Source organism: Phyllobates terribilis, unplaced genomic scaffold (genome assembly GCF_046119375.1).
Source record: "Phyllobates terribilis strain yellow unplaced genomic scaffold, ASM4611937v1 Scaffold_4__5_contigs__length_816908805, whole genome shotgun sequence".
Taxonomy (NCBI): domain Eukaryota; kingdom Metazoa; phylum Chordata; class Amphibia; order Anura; family Dendrobatidae; genus Phyllobates; species Phyllobates terribilis.
Window position 1 is genome coordinate 482201043 of NW_027362764.1, and position 15757 is coordinate 482216799.

The 15757-nt window shown below is 41.1% G+C and overlaps 1 protein-coding gene across 6 annotated transcripts in view; it reads left to right on the forward strand.

Annotated features, from left to right (window-relative positions):
• Positions 1-4805: 4805 nt before the first annotated feature.
• Positions 4806-15757, forward strand: part of RREB1 (ras responsive element binding protein 1) — an 82105-nt gene continuing 71153 nt past the window's right edge. The window contains exons 1-2 of one of the 6 annotated variants that reach the window (XM_073678724.1): positions 4806-5098; positions 15166-15228. In XM_073678724.1, coding sequence (XP_073534825.1) covers positions 5012-5098; positions 15166-15228 — 150 coding nt within the window. In that variant the 5' untranslated portion in view covers positions 4806-5011. Of the gene's footprint in view, positions 5099-5302; positions 5634-5997; positions 6213-15165; positions 15229-15757 lie in introns of those variants that run through there. The other 5 variants (XM_073678721.1, XM_073678723.1, XM_073678722.1 and 2 more) reach the window with 5 other exon arrangements.

A 15757-nucleotide genomic window follows, 5' to 3' on the forward strand; every position in this document is an offset into this window, starting at 1 on the left:
TAAAACACCTGGAAATGTTGCAATTTTGTTGCGCAAATTGAAGTTGAGTAAAAATGTTGAGACACTTGGTATTTTTAGTCTCGGCCAACATAGCCAAAATGGGCCTAGCTGAGACAGGACAGGCCAAGATGAAGCCGCCCATTAAATTCATCAAAATTTATGCCATTTGTAAATTACGACAGAAATGACTTAAAGGGGTATTCCCATCTCCAAAATCCTATCCCAATATGTAGTAGGTGTAATAAGAATATTAGCAAATATCTCCAATTAGAAATGTAGTATAGTTTTTATGATTCGCTATGTCTTTTTCCTCATGTGCAGGCATTGCAGGACCTTAGGTATCCATGGTTACGACCACTAGTAACCAGCTAACTAAGTGTCACTATATCAGTGGTCATAACCATGGATACCTAAGGTCCTGCAATGCTCTGCACATGAGAAAAGAGACATAGGGAATCAGAAATACTATACTACATTTCTAATTGGAGGAATTTGGTAATATTATTATTATTACACCTACTACATATTGGGATAGGATCTTGGAGATGGGAATACCCCTTTAAGTAACACTTCAGACGGAGGTGCACACAGTTGTAAGATGCGCCAAATTCTTTATGTCACGTACGCCTCTTACTTCAGCAGCGGCTCCACTAAGACTGGTCTGCAAAATAATCGACCACTATGTGTTTTAGACACTTTTTGAGAAAGATGTGGCTTATCGAAAAACTGTATGGCTTCATGAGAAGGGATGTAACTTTAGATGCAACATTGTGCACTAAAATTTGGGTGAAAATTTCTGGGGCAGAGAAAGCCAACTAATAGCCAGTGTCACCTTACAGGGGTTCTCCGGCCTTAGACCAACGCCCCACTATCAGTATTTGGTCAGTATTTTTTCTCAGGAGTGGGTGATAAATGCAGAATTGGTGACTTGTTTCTATTATACCTTTTCTCTGATTGTTCCTCACTTGGTTTTGGCTCCCACTCCTGAGAAAAAATACTGACGGAATACTGTCCAAATACTGAGTGTGGGGTCGTGGCCTTAGGCTGCAGTTACTCAATTTGACTGCAATCTGCTGTAAGGATTTTCTGGTGCCGGCCTTTTTTTTTTTTAAGTCTGTTTTATATTTCATCGCCTGTTTCTTTTTTTTTTATGTTCACTGTTGTAGGTGGTGTTTAAGGTTTTTAGATGTTTTTGCCTGATTCATCCTTTGCGACTTTTCAGAAAGTCACTAAATTTGTCACAAATGTACTCCAGTTCCCCTATGGAGTGATTTTATGTACGCCAGATATTTTTGATAATTTTTTGCCCCATTTTGCGAAACCTGTGACTTTTTTGCACTAATAAGTTACAAAAATTAAAAACAAAGACAAAAATAAAGACCATTTTCACCTTTTCTCAAAATTCATGACCTGCATGCACCATTTGGAAAAATCTGGTGAAAAAAAAAACAGCAACGAATACCACACAATGACCTGGACATAAAAGTATGGTGTTACTGGGGGCCAAAGTGATACTTTTCATTAATTGTAAAATGAATACTTACTACTACTTATAACAAAACCCTGCCAATCCTCCAGCTTCCTCCCTTCTAATGGTCTAGTTCACATGGACGTTCTGTACATATGGGACCACTATTGAAAGAGTTGATTGTGCGGGTGAATATTACTACTGACTACCCCCATCATCATGCATCAAGTTCACATCTTTACTAGTCATGTCCTTTGTGCTGTCCCATCCTAGGAGAAGAATAGTGAAAATGATGAAGGTACCAAATCTTTCACATGATGGATACCAACAGTTCCTGACAATTCCTATTGACTGTAATGAGGTCCATTGGGTTTTCGTCATGGACAATTTAGTACGCTATTTTTTTTTCTGGTATTTTTGACAGAAACTGCGACTGAGAACCCTAAAGTACATATGAACGCAGCCTTAGGGTATTTGCAAATGACATTTAATCAGGAAGATTCTGTCCTTTTTTAACGTATTTTAACCAATCTCAGGCTTCAAAAGTCATAAAGCAGCTAAAAGAAGTAACCTATACAAAAACACTCAAAAGAATGAACATATGCATTTCTATGTAAAAACAATTTGCTGTTCATTTGTTCAGTCTTTTCAGCATCATTTAATTGCTTCAGGTTTCAAAAGATATATAAACCTACAAGTATGACACATAATTGAATATAAAAACCATTTATTTAAATAGAATAAAAATTACATACAGACAAAATTACATAGAGGAAAAATGCCCAGAACATGGACGTCTGAGGGTAGGCAGGAACCAGGATATCCTGGTTAAAGCCATCGGCGAAACGCGCGTCGGATCTGTGTGGACCCTCAGGGACTGACAGGTAGTTTATTCATTACATTGTGACACACCTCTGTGATTCAGTGGCTATTCCTATCCTATTGGTCTATTTACTACTAATATATATGGTTCACTCTATGAGTATATATTTTGTATATATGTACCCACTTGGGGGAATATTTATTGCACTATGCACTTTAAGTAATTATATTTGACTACTAACCATATAGGATTGGCATATTCTGACTCCGGCCCATTATTATGTATGGTGTCTCCTGTATATTTAATTATTTTCCTGCCTACCCTCAGACGTCCATGTTCTGGGCATTTTTCCTCTATGTAATTTTGTCTGTATGTAATTTTTATTCTATTTAAATAAATGGTTTTTATATTCGATTATGTGTCATACTTGTAGGTTTATATATAGATTGAAGGACACATAGTCATAAGTAAATTTCAATTTTGGATTTATAGGTTTCAAAAGATGCCAATTGGCTAAAAGAATTGAGCAGACCATTCTTCTGGTGTCTTCCACATATACTGTAAGATGCTCTGTACCTACTATACAAGTCAGTAAGAAGGCTGAAAACCAGAGCATCTTTTTCAGCGTTTTTCCTCTGGCTTTGCTTAAGAAAGCACTAGAGGTTTCTCCATTGTTGAATGGAGAAAAAAAATGAGTGGAAAAGCCAGTATAAAGACAACTGTAAAATAAAACAAAAAAGGCGGCGATCAAAAGCATAAAACAAAGACACAAAAAAGACACTTCAGGACAAGAAACCGTCAACATAACCTGAAGCATCTTCCTCTTGGAAAACTCAGTGGGTTTGCTTGTGTGTAAAAGATGTTATATGTGCATACCCTAAGGGTATGTGCACACATATCTTTCAGGCAGAGACCTGAAAATCACTAAAAAACACCAAAAAGAATAAACATATCCACAACGATGTCAAAATGACTTGCTGTGTATAAGTTATTTTTTTGTTTCTTTTAACTGCTTCAGGCTTTGAAAGCCATAAAGCTGCTAAAAGAAGTGACCTGACCATTCTTCAGGCTTCATGTAGTTTATATACACAAGAAGAAGAGTCAACGGCTGCAAAGAAGAAAACGACCAACTGGACGCCAAAGAAAATGTTTCGGGTAAAATCTCACTGGCGTTTTCCTGAAGCGTCTTCTGCTTCAAAACCTCTGTGGGTCTGCCAGGGTCTATAAGATACTATGTGCACATACCCTAACACAGCCGTTATCTGCTGGGAAAGATGCAAACTCAGTTCCTGGGCTCATATCAGAGACAGGGACTCGTCGTATGACGTAATAGTACATAATATGTCAGGAAGGGGTAAAGTGGATCAGAGTAGTGCATAAAGTGTTTTTTTTGTCCACATGGGCAAATCTATACTGACACTGGATATAATGGGTCCTTCAGTTTTTCATGGACAATTCTAGGCTCATCTGACCTTGCCCTAGGGGCTCACGCAGACATATGAGGGTCTCGGTCCAATCACGAACTGCAGTGTACGGACTGGCTGCGGGGTTCCTAACATGAGTGTGAGCCTCATAGAAATATATGAAGCGGTCATGCTCCGCGTCCAGTCCGTGCATTAGCGGTCCGTGCTTGGACCTATTTGCACGGACATCTAAATGAGCCCTAAGTCAGTAGGGAACAGAGTGGGATGTATGTGGGGATGCATGTGTATATACTAAATGGAAAAAAAAAACCTTGTAAAATGCATGAACAGCCTACTGTTTTTTAAAAGCCAGAAAAAAAAGGAACAAATGGAAGCCATATAGGTGTAATGGATGTGTTCGAACATATTAGCACTTTTTAAAATGACTTGCACCCCTAAATCTACATGCAATAACCAGGCAGCCATCCGCATCGTGTGATCATAGTATTTGGTGCAGATTACTAAATATTCCAGGTAATCTAGGGTCAGGTAAAACCTGGGCTGCCTCCTCCCCAGGGCTGCCAGGCAGGCTCCCTCCTATATTTGCATTCATCTAATTAACCCTTTACCATTTGGCTGGGGCTTTTCCAGCTCTATCATTGAAAGTCTGTCATGCAGTGTAAACTTATGTACCAAGTAAAATCATGTAATGAGCCACCTGGGAGCAATTTGTGGCCCTTCAGAGAGGCAGGTGTGCTCCATCCCTTGGAAGGAGCAGTAGAAATACTTGCTAGAGTTCAGAATGGGCCTGTTCCAGGCATCTAGGGGCAGGAGCTGGGCTAGGATGCTACTTTGTAGCAACAGGCAGTGAGCTGGGAGAGGAGAAGCCTCAGCAGGCTCAGTAACATGTCCCCAGGAGATGAAACACGTGATGGCTTCTTTATCAGGGAGGGAGAGCAGGAGGGAGGGTGTGAGGGCTCCTGTGGGGGGAGTAGGGAGCTGCTAACCTGCTCTACCTGCCTCCCCAGGTTCCTCCCTCCACCATCCTTCATAGAGGTCAGCTGCTGCTCTATTAGCCACTGGCTGCTCTGGAGGAGCAAGTGTGGAGGAAGGAGAGATAACATGAGCCCTGTGAACTTTGCACATCCACACACTATTCTCTGCCCAGCTCTGCAGGCTCTCCGCCCTCACCTGCCCGGGCACCTCCAAAAGCTGCAGCACTGTGGGCATCGTCCTGGGCATAGGACGTGTCACTTGCTCCAATATGACCTTTGTAGTGGTGACATTTTACACAAATGAAAGGAGCAGCAGAGATCAATGACAGCTGCTCACATATGTCCTGACCTATGTTTTTTTTTTATCATGGATGCCAATGTACCCAGCATAGCATGCATCATCCCACAGGTAAGACGACGGGCATCTTATTAATGCCCCCATATAAAGTCTGATCAGGATCTAATGAACAAGGGCAAAGTTAAAGGAAAAAAAAAACTTTTTAGAAGTTGTGTGACCCAATGTTAGAGGAGATGATGTTGCTTTTTTCCCTCCCCTCCCCCATCTCCTCCTCTCTCCTCTCTCTCCGCCCTTCTGACTCTCCTTCCCCTTCCTTGTTAAAGTCTTTCTACCAACCAGCTTTGAGCAGCAACAGCAGCAGCACCAAGAGCAGCATTCTGCCTGCAGGACCTGATGCTCATCCATATTAAACTGGCTGAGCTCAGGAATCCAGCCAGATCATCTCCTCCTAGAGCAAAGTTTATTTTTAACTAGGTCCTGGATGGTGCTCTGCTCTCAGCTCTGGGGCTTCACCTAGAGAGGACTATCAAACTTTCTCAGCACAAGACAAACTGTCTGTCTCCTTCCTTTTTTATTATTATTATTGTGTGTCTTTTGAGTGATCCTTATGGCATCCAGCGCATGAGATGAAGACATCCCTAGTAAGGTGAGTCCTGAGAAAGTTTTCTGGAACTATTAGAAAGTTGTGCTGGGCATCTTGGAGAGAAGGAGCCGAGGACTGGGTAGAGATGGGGAAGTTTGTCTCTCCCCTCCCTGTCCTTGTGTGTGTTTGCTGCATCCTCCATGTATCTTTCGTCTGCGTGTGTGAGACAGAGGAGGGGGGCAGCTTGGTGGCCTTGACAAACTTTCCAGCCATGGAATATTCTCCTACGAGGCTAAGTAATGGCTGTGAGTGTACTACATAGCATCTGTTCCGTGTGCTGAGCATGGAGTGTGGATCGGGGAGGAATCACACGTAGCAGTGATCGTCATCATGAGAGTACAGGAAGGAGCCTGGCATCAAAGTACAGATGGGGGGATGTCGTGCTACCATATAGAAGACGTCTCCTGCTAACTTTCTCACCTCCATACTCCTCCTACCAGCAGCCATCATTCTAGATGCTCCTCCACTGCGCCACTCATCACTGCTCCTGTGCTCAGCGATCTGGGGAAGAGTTGGGAGAAATGTTCGAAAAACTTTTTTAAAAGTTTGTAAAGTTTGTGTTTGGGCTCGTGCATCACTGCTGTAAGTAGAATTCCGGGGAGGCTGTTAGGAGACTGCGACTTTAATGGTTGCTAAGAGGCAGGGTATTATCCCCCCCCTTCCTCGGTGCCTGGCTCTCTCCAGGAGATGATGGGGATGGACTCTCTGGATTTCCTGACTCTTTACAACAAGGCAGACATTATTTATTTATATGTTTTAATAAGTGTAAAAGTTGTCATAGTTTCATGTGTTTCCTCTTCCTCCTCGTGCGCTGCCAGTAAACGTCCTTGAGATGGTGTCACACACTGTGTGCGTATATCTGGCCGGCTGGGTGTATACTGTGTGTGCTCTGTGTGTACACTGGGTGTATATGGTGTTACACACCGATGCCTGTGTTTGGTGACTTGTATTATCTGCCCCTCCGTAAGGCATCCTTGATGAGTTAGAAAAGGAGGAGGAGAGCGAGCATTTCTCCTGTCTCAGCAGATCTGTCCTCCCCTGCTCCTTACTGGTTAGGAGATAGAAGGAGCCCAGATCCGGATGAGCAGTTCACATTCCATTACGAAATTCTACACGGCTTAGGAGCCAGCACAGCAGCACCAACATACATAGTCTGCACTAACTGAGGGGAGGGAAGTGGATCTGATGGAGGGTACTCACTCTCCTCACTCGGTTTAACCCCTCGGTGGCTGGCCTGGCTCATGCCAGGCTCTTGTTCCTCCATCTTTGTGTGTGGCATGTGATGATTTAGCATCACACACAATGCGTGACTTTGTTTGTGAATATGTTGGGTGTTTATAGATTTTTGTATGTTATGAATGTTTTGTAAACATACAGCACAGAATGCATCCATCCCCTATATTCAGAATGCATCCATCCCCTATATACAGAATGCATCCACCCACTGCACACGGGCTGGGCCCCGCTCCACCCACTGCACACGGGCTGGGCCCCGCTCCACCCACTGCACACGGGCTGGGCACCGCTCCACCCACTGCACACGGGCTGGGCACCGCTCCACCCACTGCACACGGGCTGGGCCCCGCTCCATCTACTTTAGTCCTTTTGCCAACCTCCTTTTCCTACGGCAGCAGTGAGCTTCCACCTGGTCTGTCTGGTTTTACACTTTTTTTTGTCTAGCCCTTATATAAATGCCCTCAGTTTCACCACGTGTTTATATCCACAGCCATGTACAGTGTTTATGGTTGAATAGTATATGCCAGGACTAGGTTAGGAGTAGTCGTTTGCTGTCAGTGAAGAGAAGCACATCCATCATGTCTCCAGGACAACTCACCTTTCTAACATCTGAGAGCTTTTGCAGGGAGCAGATGCTCCTCCCTTGTATATTTTTGTGCTGATGTGCATGAGTTGCGCTCATCTCATCAGTCTGGATTACATTGTAGTTGTGCAACCTACTATCTTTGCTTGTGTGGGGCAAGTCAGTCAGATGGTCTGAAGTTTGCATGTAACTCTTCCCTTGCCGGCTCCCATTTGCTGCATGTGTTTAGATTCTACCTGTTGTATCTGCATTTGGCAAATGGATCCAGGATAATGAGAAGCTCCCCTTGTTCTAGTTACTAATAAACCTCACAAGATGGCTTTCTACAACTATTTACATGATAGGCTGCCTACACTGCATATGTAAAATAAGTCCCAGTCTGTTTCATTGTCTTAGCTGGGGCCTGTTCGGCTGTGGATTTCTTTTGAGTTTCCAAACAGTTTCCCTGCAATGAATAAGTTACCTTTTTCTGTAACATACCGGGCGTGTAGAGGATGCTTCCATTTTCTCCCATTAACCTGCATGTGTTGTACTTTCTGCCCTGACCTTGCAGCTACTCAGTTCTGCACAATTGTGACAATTTTACTGAAAGAAGTCAACTAGTAGTGACGATGAGTACAATATTTCAGTGTAGCCCTATCCGGGTCAGCGCCGTAAACTTCTGATTTGACTTTTGCTGATTTTTATTTTTTTTATTTTTATCATGACTTGGCCATATCCATGAAAAATGAAGTAAGGGTTTTAGATCATGAAAAAAAAAAAAAGAACTTTAAAAAAGGCAAGACATACTTTTAGATGTTGGTATTCATTATCCCTTTTAAAAGAAGGTGGTGCTCTGAAGGTCATAGGATAAGTGTTGCTAAGCAGCTAAACAGAAGGGAGCTAAAATTAACCCTCGTATCTTTGGAAAAGCCAAGATGATTTTTTTTTTTTTTTTTTTATTGCAAAAGTCATTAGTTTGCTAAATATGAATTGACTTATGTCCATAGGTGAATAACCATACTGGTTTTACAGAATGATGTGCTGACATATGGTATGGGTGGTGGTGTAGATGTATATAGGGCACCAAACATCCTAGTATCATACATAGTAATAGTGCATTTATTAGATTAGTTTCTTATGTTTGTTTGGGTTTTTCTCACAAATAGCCGATAAAGTAAAATAAGAGCTAAAGTCTATAAGATATCTATTGTCCCCTGTAAGCAGGGCTGTGGAGTCGGAGTCAGTGTCCATTTTGGGTGAATCGGTATAAAATGGACCGACTCAGACTCCTAAAATATATAATAAATTGGGTACAGTAATTCAGTGCAGTTTGTGGGGAATATTTTTTCATAAGAATTTGGGAAAGTTATGAAATGTCCTATTTCTGATCTAAGGGTCTACACTTTTAGCTGAGATGAATCTGTGCTACAGTAAATTTATCACTTAAACATGAGCCATGTATGAGGGAGTCGGAGTCATGGAAATTGAGGAGTCGGAGGTTTGGCTTACCAACTCCACAGCCCTGCCTGTAAGCAGCCATTCAATGGTATTGCTGATAGAAAGTTCAGAAAGATATCTATCTGGTGATCACAGCTTTTTATCATCTATGTCCTCTTCTGAGGGCTTTCAGAAACATTAACATAATCATTAACATTAATTAACAATGTGTGTTTTAACAAGATTTAGTTATATAGGCATTGCAATTTAGGTTTAGTGGCTAGAAGAGGATGCTGTGATGGTGGACAAAGCCAAGTTTTCGGTTAGGATGCTTACTTCCTTGGACATGGACTACCGTAGTCACATTTGAAAACTCAAGTGGTGGTACTTATATGTGCTACTTTGTCCTTTAGAATGGATAGCTTTGGGGTCCCTGTAGGAAGACGTAAACCAGCATTGCAGGAGTTAAGCAGCGTCACATATTCTGTACTTGCAGATTGCTGAAATGAAGACTTTGCCCACCAGGTTTATTACCTGGCAGTCTAGCGAGAGACAAAAAAAGTCAAATGAATCATTGTTCTAACATGTTGTAAAGGGTGGGACATTTCCCTTATCCTGTTATCTGCGAGCAGGTAAAGGATGCATGTTGGAGGCGAGTGCTGAATAGTTCTTGATGAAATGTCGACTATAACCTCATCTTAGATCATTTTAGTTTCTGTTGTGTTACAGACATTTTGGAATAGTTTTTTTTTACTTCTGTTTGAATGGGAAAATGTTGGAAAATGCATTATGGACAAATATACTACATTCGTATAGTGAGGCCCATACTGAATGGTCTGCAATGAAGAGCTTGTTACATCGTTCCATTACAATATATATGTAGCCCAATAAGAGTTATATATAGGTCATATACATTACATTTTCACAGACTAAGCATCCTAGTTTTAAGGGAAAATGGTGATTGCTTTTAATATGTAGCAATGAAGGGAAAATGATGCCTACTGATTGCCTCTTTTACTGATGTAACGTCATTCATTTAGGATGAAGTTTAAGATGTCCTGTTCTGGTTAACAGTTCCTAAAGGTTACATGAAGGTGACCTCTGTGTTCTTCCTTTCCTATAAATATGACTCTAGAAAACTGACTCTCCTCCTATACATCATATTCATAACATAGTGATCTGTTGTATCAAAAATTGTAGATGTGTCCGCACCAATTAGAGCAAATATATAATCCATTCCATTAATAAAAATAAACCTGAGATGAACCTAAGGCGACAAGGAGGTAAACTTTTGGCTTCTTAAGATTCAGGCTAATTGGTTATGGCTTTATAGACGCTAATAATCTGATGTGGAGGGATAAGGGATGGAAGGGGGGCAGCAGCAGATGTGATGTAATTGGGGATTAACAACTGACAATTCTGGAGAGCTCCACAGTTTCGGTAATGGCAATTTTCAGTTGCATGGACCTGTTTCTCATACCTTGCTCTCTATTGCTACTGTATCCCCATTAGGGTGAATTCTCACAGCGCAGATTTTGTTGCAGAACTTTCCGTGATTGAAAATCATTTACATTCATCATTTGTTTCCATTGGATGGGACAGGTGCAGAACTTTCCGCATCAAAATCCCTAGCGAATGCGCAACATGTGAGACTTTAAGATGTGGCCTGAGTCCGTTTAGCAAGGATCACGTATGTAGAAGGCGGATTTTGCTTTGTGAGCTTAGAATCAATAAGAAAAAGTATTTTCATTGGCAGTTTAGAGACATTCCAGAGTAGCTTGTTTTCTCTGGAGTCTGTTAGCAATTCTGCATTAAACAAAGGTAGATTTCAGTGAAAAGGTGCTTCAGACAAAAGCAGTGGGTTACGGGTGGAGACTGTTTGCTCAGTGTGATTCAAACCAGAGAAGCTGTGAGAGCCGAAAAGCCTCAGTCCATTTCCACAACCAGGTATTTCAAGGATTCACTTCCAGACTTTCATGGTGCTGCTGCTAACAGGGGTGGAGACCATCTATTCAAGCCCCCCACAGGCATTGTTACTCTTTGGGATATGAGATAAACTGTTTAAGAGACTTAAGTCTTTATTACTTTTTCTTCTGCTTTTGTTTGCACTTTTTGTAAAGGCTATTGAATTCATTGATAGTGGATGTTAAGTATATGTTGAAACATTGTATACACATAGAATAAAACCTCACACCATGATGATTGAACGGGTTGCCTGCTCCTGAAGAAGGTGATGCTCATCTCACATTTTAAGATGAAGGCAACTTACTGGATCTGTGTCAGTAGCAGATGTCCACCCTGTCTGAAACCATCTTGCAAGATTAGCTGTAGACAGAGTACTAGGCAGCATCCTCTCCAAGCTGCTGTTAACCACATGGTAACGTTTAGGAACCTTTTGGTTTCCATAGCAAACAGAGCAGCTGAAACAGAGCGCCTGGTGGATTTACCTGCTCTGCTTGTTGCCAAGGCTAATGATGCAATGAATTGGGAGACTCTTTTGTTAATTAAATTAAGTCTTGAGATGCTCCTACTACAGGTGCTATGGGCAGGGACGGGTTTTTAACCAGTAAATGAAATGTTGCAAAAAATTTTAATGATTCTTGGGATGTAGATTATCAAGGGCACCTAAAAAAATATATATATAATATATAGTATTATTGAAAAATCACAACTCCTAGTTGGATTTGTAGTTCAGTATTCATAATATGTAGAAGTATAGATTAAATAAATCTCCTTTAATCCCAAAAGTCAAATATATAGTTATTGTTGTATCAGTTTTCTGATTAGCACGTTGGTAAGCCCAGGTCTCTATATAGATTTCCTTACTGAATATTTAAAATCTATAGGACTAGAGTATTACTAGACTTGGATATTGTCTGGCCAGGTCTATTTATTCTACATTGGGATAGTAATAAAACTTTTTTGACAATAATATTAAAGTGAAACTGTCCCACACCGGCACTTAGAGCCCCGCTGCCAGGAGAAATTGAACTTTATTCCTCCCGGCGTGGGGTCAGTCACCACTCTGTGTATAGGGAGCGAAGGCTGTAACCGCGTCCCCGGCACTGACTGACAGCAGGTTCTAATGCTGAGCTGCTGTCAGTCATTGTTGGGGTGCGCATACAACCGCCACCCCCATGACTGAAACCCGAACTCTGTTGGGAGGAATAAAGTTTATTTCCTCCCGGCAGTGGGGCTCTTAAGTGCTGAAGCTGTACAGGTTCAAAATGCTATTAACCTGCAGATTAACCCCATATCTGCAGGTTAATAGCGTTTTTTCATGTAACAAGTTACCTTTAAATATGTAAGAATAGCTGTTAATTAAACACAGGAGATCGTTCACTGAATTGTACCTCCTCCAATTCCACTGATTCTGGTACAGTTTTTCTGTCTTGTTATGTTCTCCTCTGTTCCAAAGTTATTCCCCTCCCCCAGTAATAAAGATACAGATTTTCCCTTCAACCACCTCAGTGTGTACCAGAGAACTTCTCTGTGGGTATTTGCTTATTCTCCTTTATAAAAGTTGTCCTGTGGTGTACACCCAGTTGGCTGCAGGAAAAATTTGCCCAACTGGGCCACAGAAGATTTTTCATAAAAGACAATAAGCAAAGGCGTGTATAGAGAAGTTCTGAGGTATACACCCTGTTGGCTAAAGGCAAAATTTTCATCTTTATTACTGAGGGGTATAACTTTGGAATAGAGGGACACAGAATAATAATTAAAAATCATTCCAGAATCAGTGGAACAATGGCAATTTGAATAGTTTAAATTATCTATGTGTATGTGTGTATATATATCAGTGAAAGCTCCTCTTTAATCCCAAGAAACCTCTCTCCATAGTTTTTTTTTTCAGATGAGAAAGCTGCTGACATATACCTCTGGCAGTGGCCAATTTCCCTGCAAATTATAAGATTAATTTATCTTTACATCTAACATGCCCAATCCTCACTTTCTCATGGAATCTGCTTGTGTAGGTAGTAAAGTGTAAATCAGTGTAAACTTAATGATGGATAATGGTCTGACCACTGGAATCAGCACTGATCGACAGAATGGGGCATTTTTATCCCGTTAGAATGAAGCAGCAATGCTCATGCTCGACCGCTGCTCCATTCATTCCCCATGGTTCTGCTGAATGCTGGTTCATCATATTCTGGCAGTCCCTTAGGGAATGAATGGAGCATGTGCATTGCTGCTGCATTCGAACTGGGATAAAAATTGTCCATCCTGCCGATTGGTGGGAACTCGATCGCTGTGACCCCCACCGATCAATAAGCTATCACTGGACAACCCCTTGGGGAATATTATGGATAAAGTGTATATAAAAAGATTGTTAAGCCATTTTACCCTTTTGGGTTCAATGCTTTGCTCATCTCTTAATACAGTGTCAATATACATTTTTTTGAAATGGTGAGTTCTTATATCATAAAGTTCAGCTGAGAATCCTTCTTTCTGGTCAGTTTGGAACAATCTCCATGGTTACCTATACGTTAATGCATACTTGGTTATTTTGCTGCTCATTTTCTATGTTGAGCCCATATTTCTATCATCTGAGTAGTTGATTTGCTAGTTGTGGTGTAACTGGCTCCAGATTTTATTCCTCTAATGAAGAACCTTTGATAGCATTTTCGGCCGATGGCTGACTAAAGATATTTACTTGACCACAGTCTCCCCTAATGCTAGGCTTTCCCTGACACCGCTTGTTTAGGGCTCGGCCTGGAATAAGAAACAACACTCACCCTCCCACTAGCGCTAGTCTCTTATCGGAAGCCTTATCTGCTTAGCCGGTCATTAGCCTGTAGCTGGCGCAGCCCTCATCAATGAGCATCTGTAGTCCTGTTGTCCTCGTGGTCCAGGTGCATGTACTTTTGTGTTCTACGCTCCTGATTCACTGTAAGGATGATGCTGTTAATTTTTGTTTTCTAATATTTAGCTAGAACATTAACCTTTTGAGATCTTTTTTATTATTTTTCTTTTGAACAGCCCCATCTTGCTTCCACACAAGTTAATTTTCTTGCAGAGGATGTTGGCTAGTAGCTAATGGCCTGGACCGCATGTCTTGCTTCCTGTTTGGGAACTCATTTCCCTCTAGGAGGACTTTTCCTTCAGTACGTTTGATAACTCGATCCCTCTGGTTATGTCTTTTGCATATGTTTCTTTTACTTTTTATAACCATGTCTTAATGTTTCTGATCTATAAACTAGTTTTTAGAGCTGCTCGTACACATCTCCAAAATTCTACCATCATTATTATAACCGATTATTTCTCATCAGAGGCGTCTGTTGACGTTGATATTTTTGGGTCAATTTCAATAGATGTCACTCAGTCTTGGGATACTTGATTAGAAGGTTGTGGTCCCTTTCTTTAGTTCCTGGCTAAGAGGAGGTTAAAGTACTGCAAGTAAAAGGTGTAGGGAGGGGGTGTTATTTTTGTTAGCGCTTTCACTCCTACTTGCAAAAGCTTTGCAGTGTAGTCCAGGCCCCTCCAGGAGCAAATCAGATAAATCCCTTCACAGAATGGTAACAAGATGCTGGAAAGGTAACTTATACATCAGTGCCAGATTTCAAAACTGAATCATGGCCAGAACACACACTTTCTCATGTGCTGCCCCTGAAACTCAACCAGGTGGCATGCCGTCCACATCTGTGTCATGCACCCAGGTTTTGTTAGGGAAGTTAAAAACAAGGATTCTGCTGGGTGTTGGTTCATCATTTCATCATCTGATCCTGGGAAGGGAGGATGTTCTGTGTTCCAAGTGGTGTGTGAGAGTGAGATCTGCCTGGAATTGTTGGTCAGCATGGAAAGTTTTTCTTTAGGATATTTTTGGGAAACCCTTTGAGATATTTTGGTGTTCTGTTGCACATTAAAGGATGAACAACTTTTTATTTTTGATTTGCAATGATGTATTAGAAATATATAGACGGAAAATCGCATATTACTGACACTTTCTAAAATCTGGAACAAGAGTCTTCACTGTATATTATTCTGACCAGAACATATTATTTCTCCTCTTTTTTTTTTTTTTTTTTGTTATAATACGATGGGTAAAATAGTTACTTTAAATTATGCGAATGCATATCTTATTCTTTGGAATCTTCTATTCCTACATTATCTGGATGTGTATTTATTCCACAAAGAAAACCTCTATGGATGGGAATATGAGTGTAAATGTCCTGGTACAGAGATTATGATTTTTATTTATTTTTTATAAATATATACCATAATAAACAAAATGGTGTAAAAATGATGTGGACAACCTCAAGTAGTTTGATGCAGCTAATAGATCCTAATGAATTGCAGAAACGTAGAGTGACCCCTGTGGTGACTGGGACAAAGAACTGGCATTCACCGATGGAAAACCAGGTATTACAGGGCTATATTTTACTCCTTTTCCCTCCCTCTCTACCTTCAATTTCTGCTGTCTCCAAACATGAAAAAAACAGTGATCAGATAATGTTCATGAGGATAATTAGCATTTCAAAGACATCCAAACAATAGATCTTGGTTTGATTAGCATCTTTATTGTGGTAAGTTGATGGGACCAGTCGGCTGTGGTGATACTTTTAATCCAAGTCAGACAACTCAGAGACTGATTAACAAGACTTGGCCAACATAACTGAATGAACAATAGGCAATGCCACCTTTGGCACTATTGGTGTTGTTCATTTGCAGCCAACTTTGACAAGACTTGAGATAAAAGTGCAAATTTTAGAAGCTTGCGGGAAAATAGGTCACCTGGTGATGGTGTTAAGTACCCCCTAAGCTTTAAATGGCTGTCTGCCAACCATTCAGCCAGTAGCTTCAACCCTCCACACGACTCTCCTATACATTGGAGAGCTCCTATAGGAAAAAGAAACAGTCCAATATCAGACATGCTGGATGTTATCTCCCC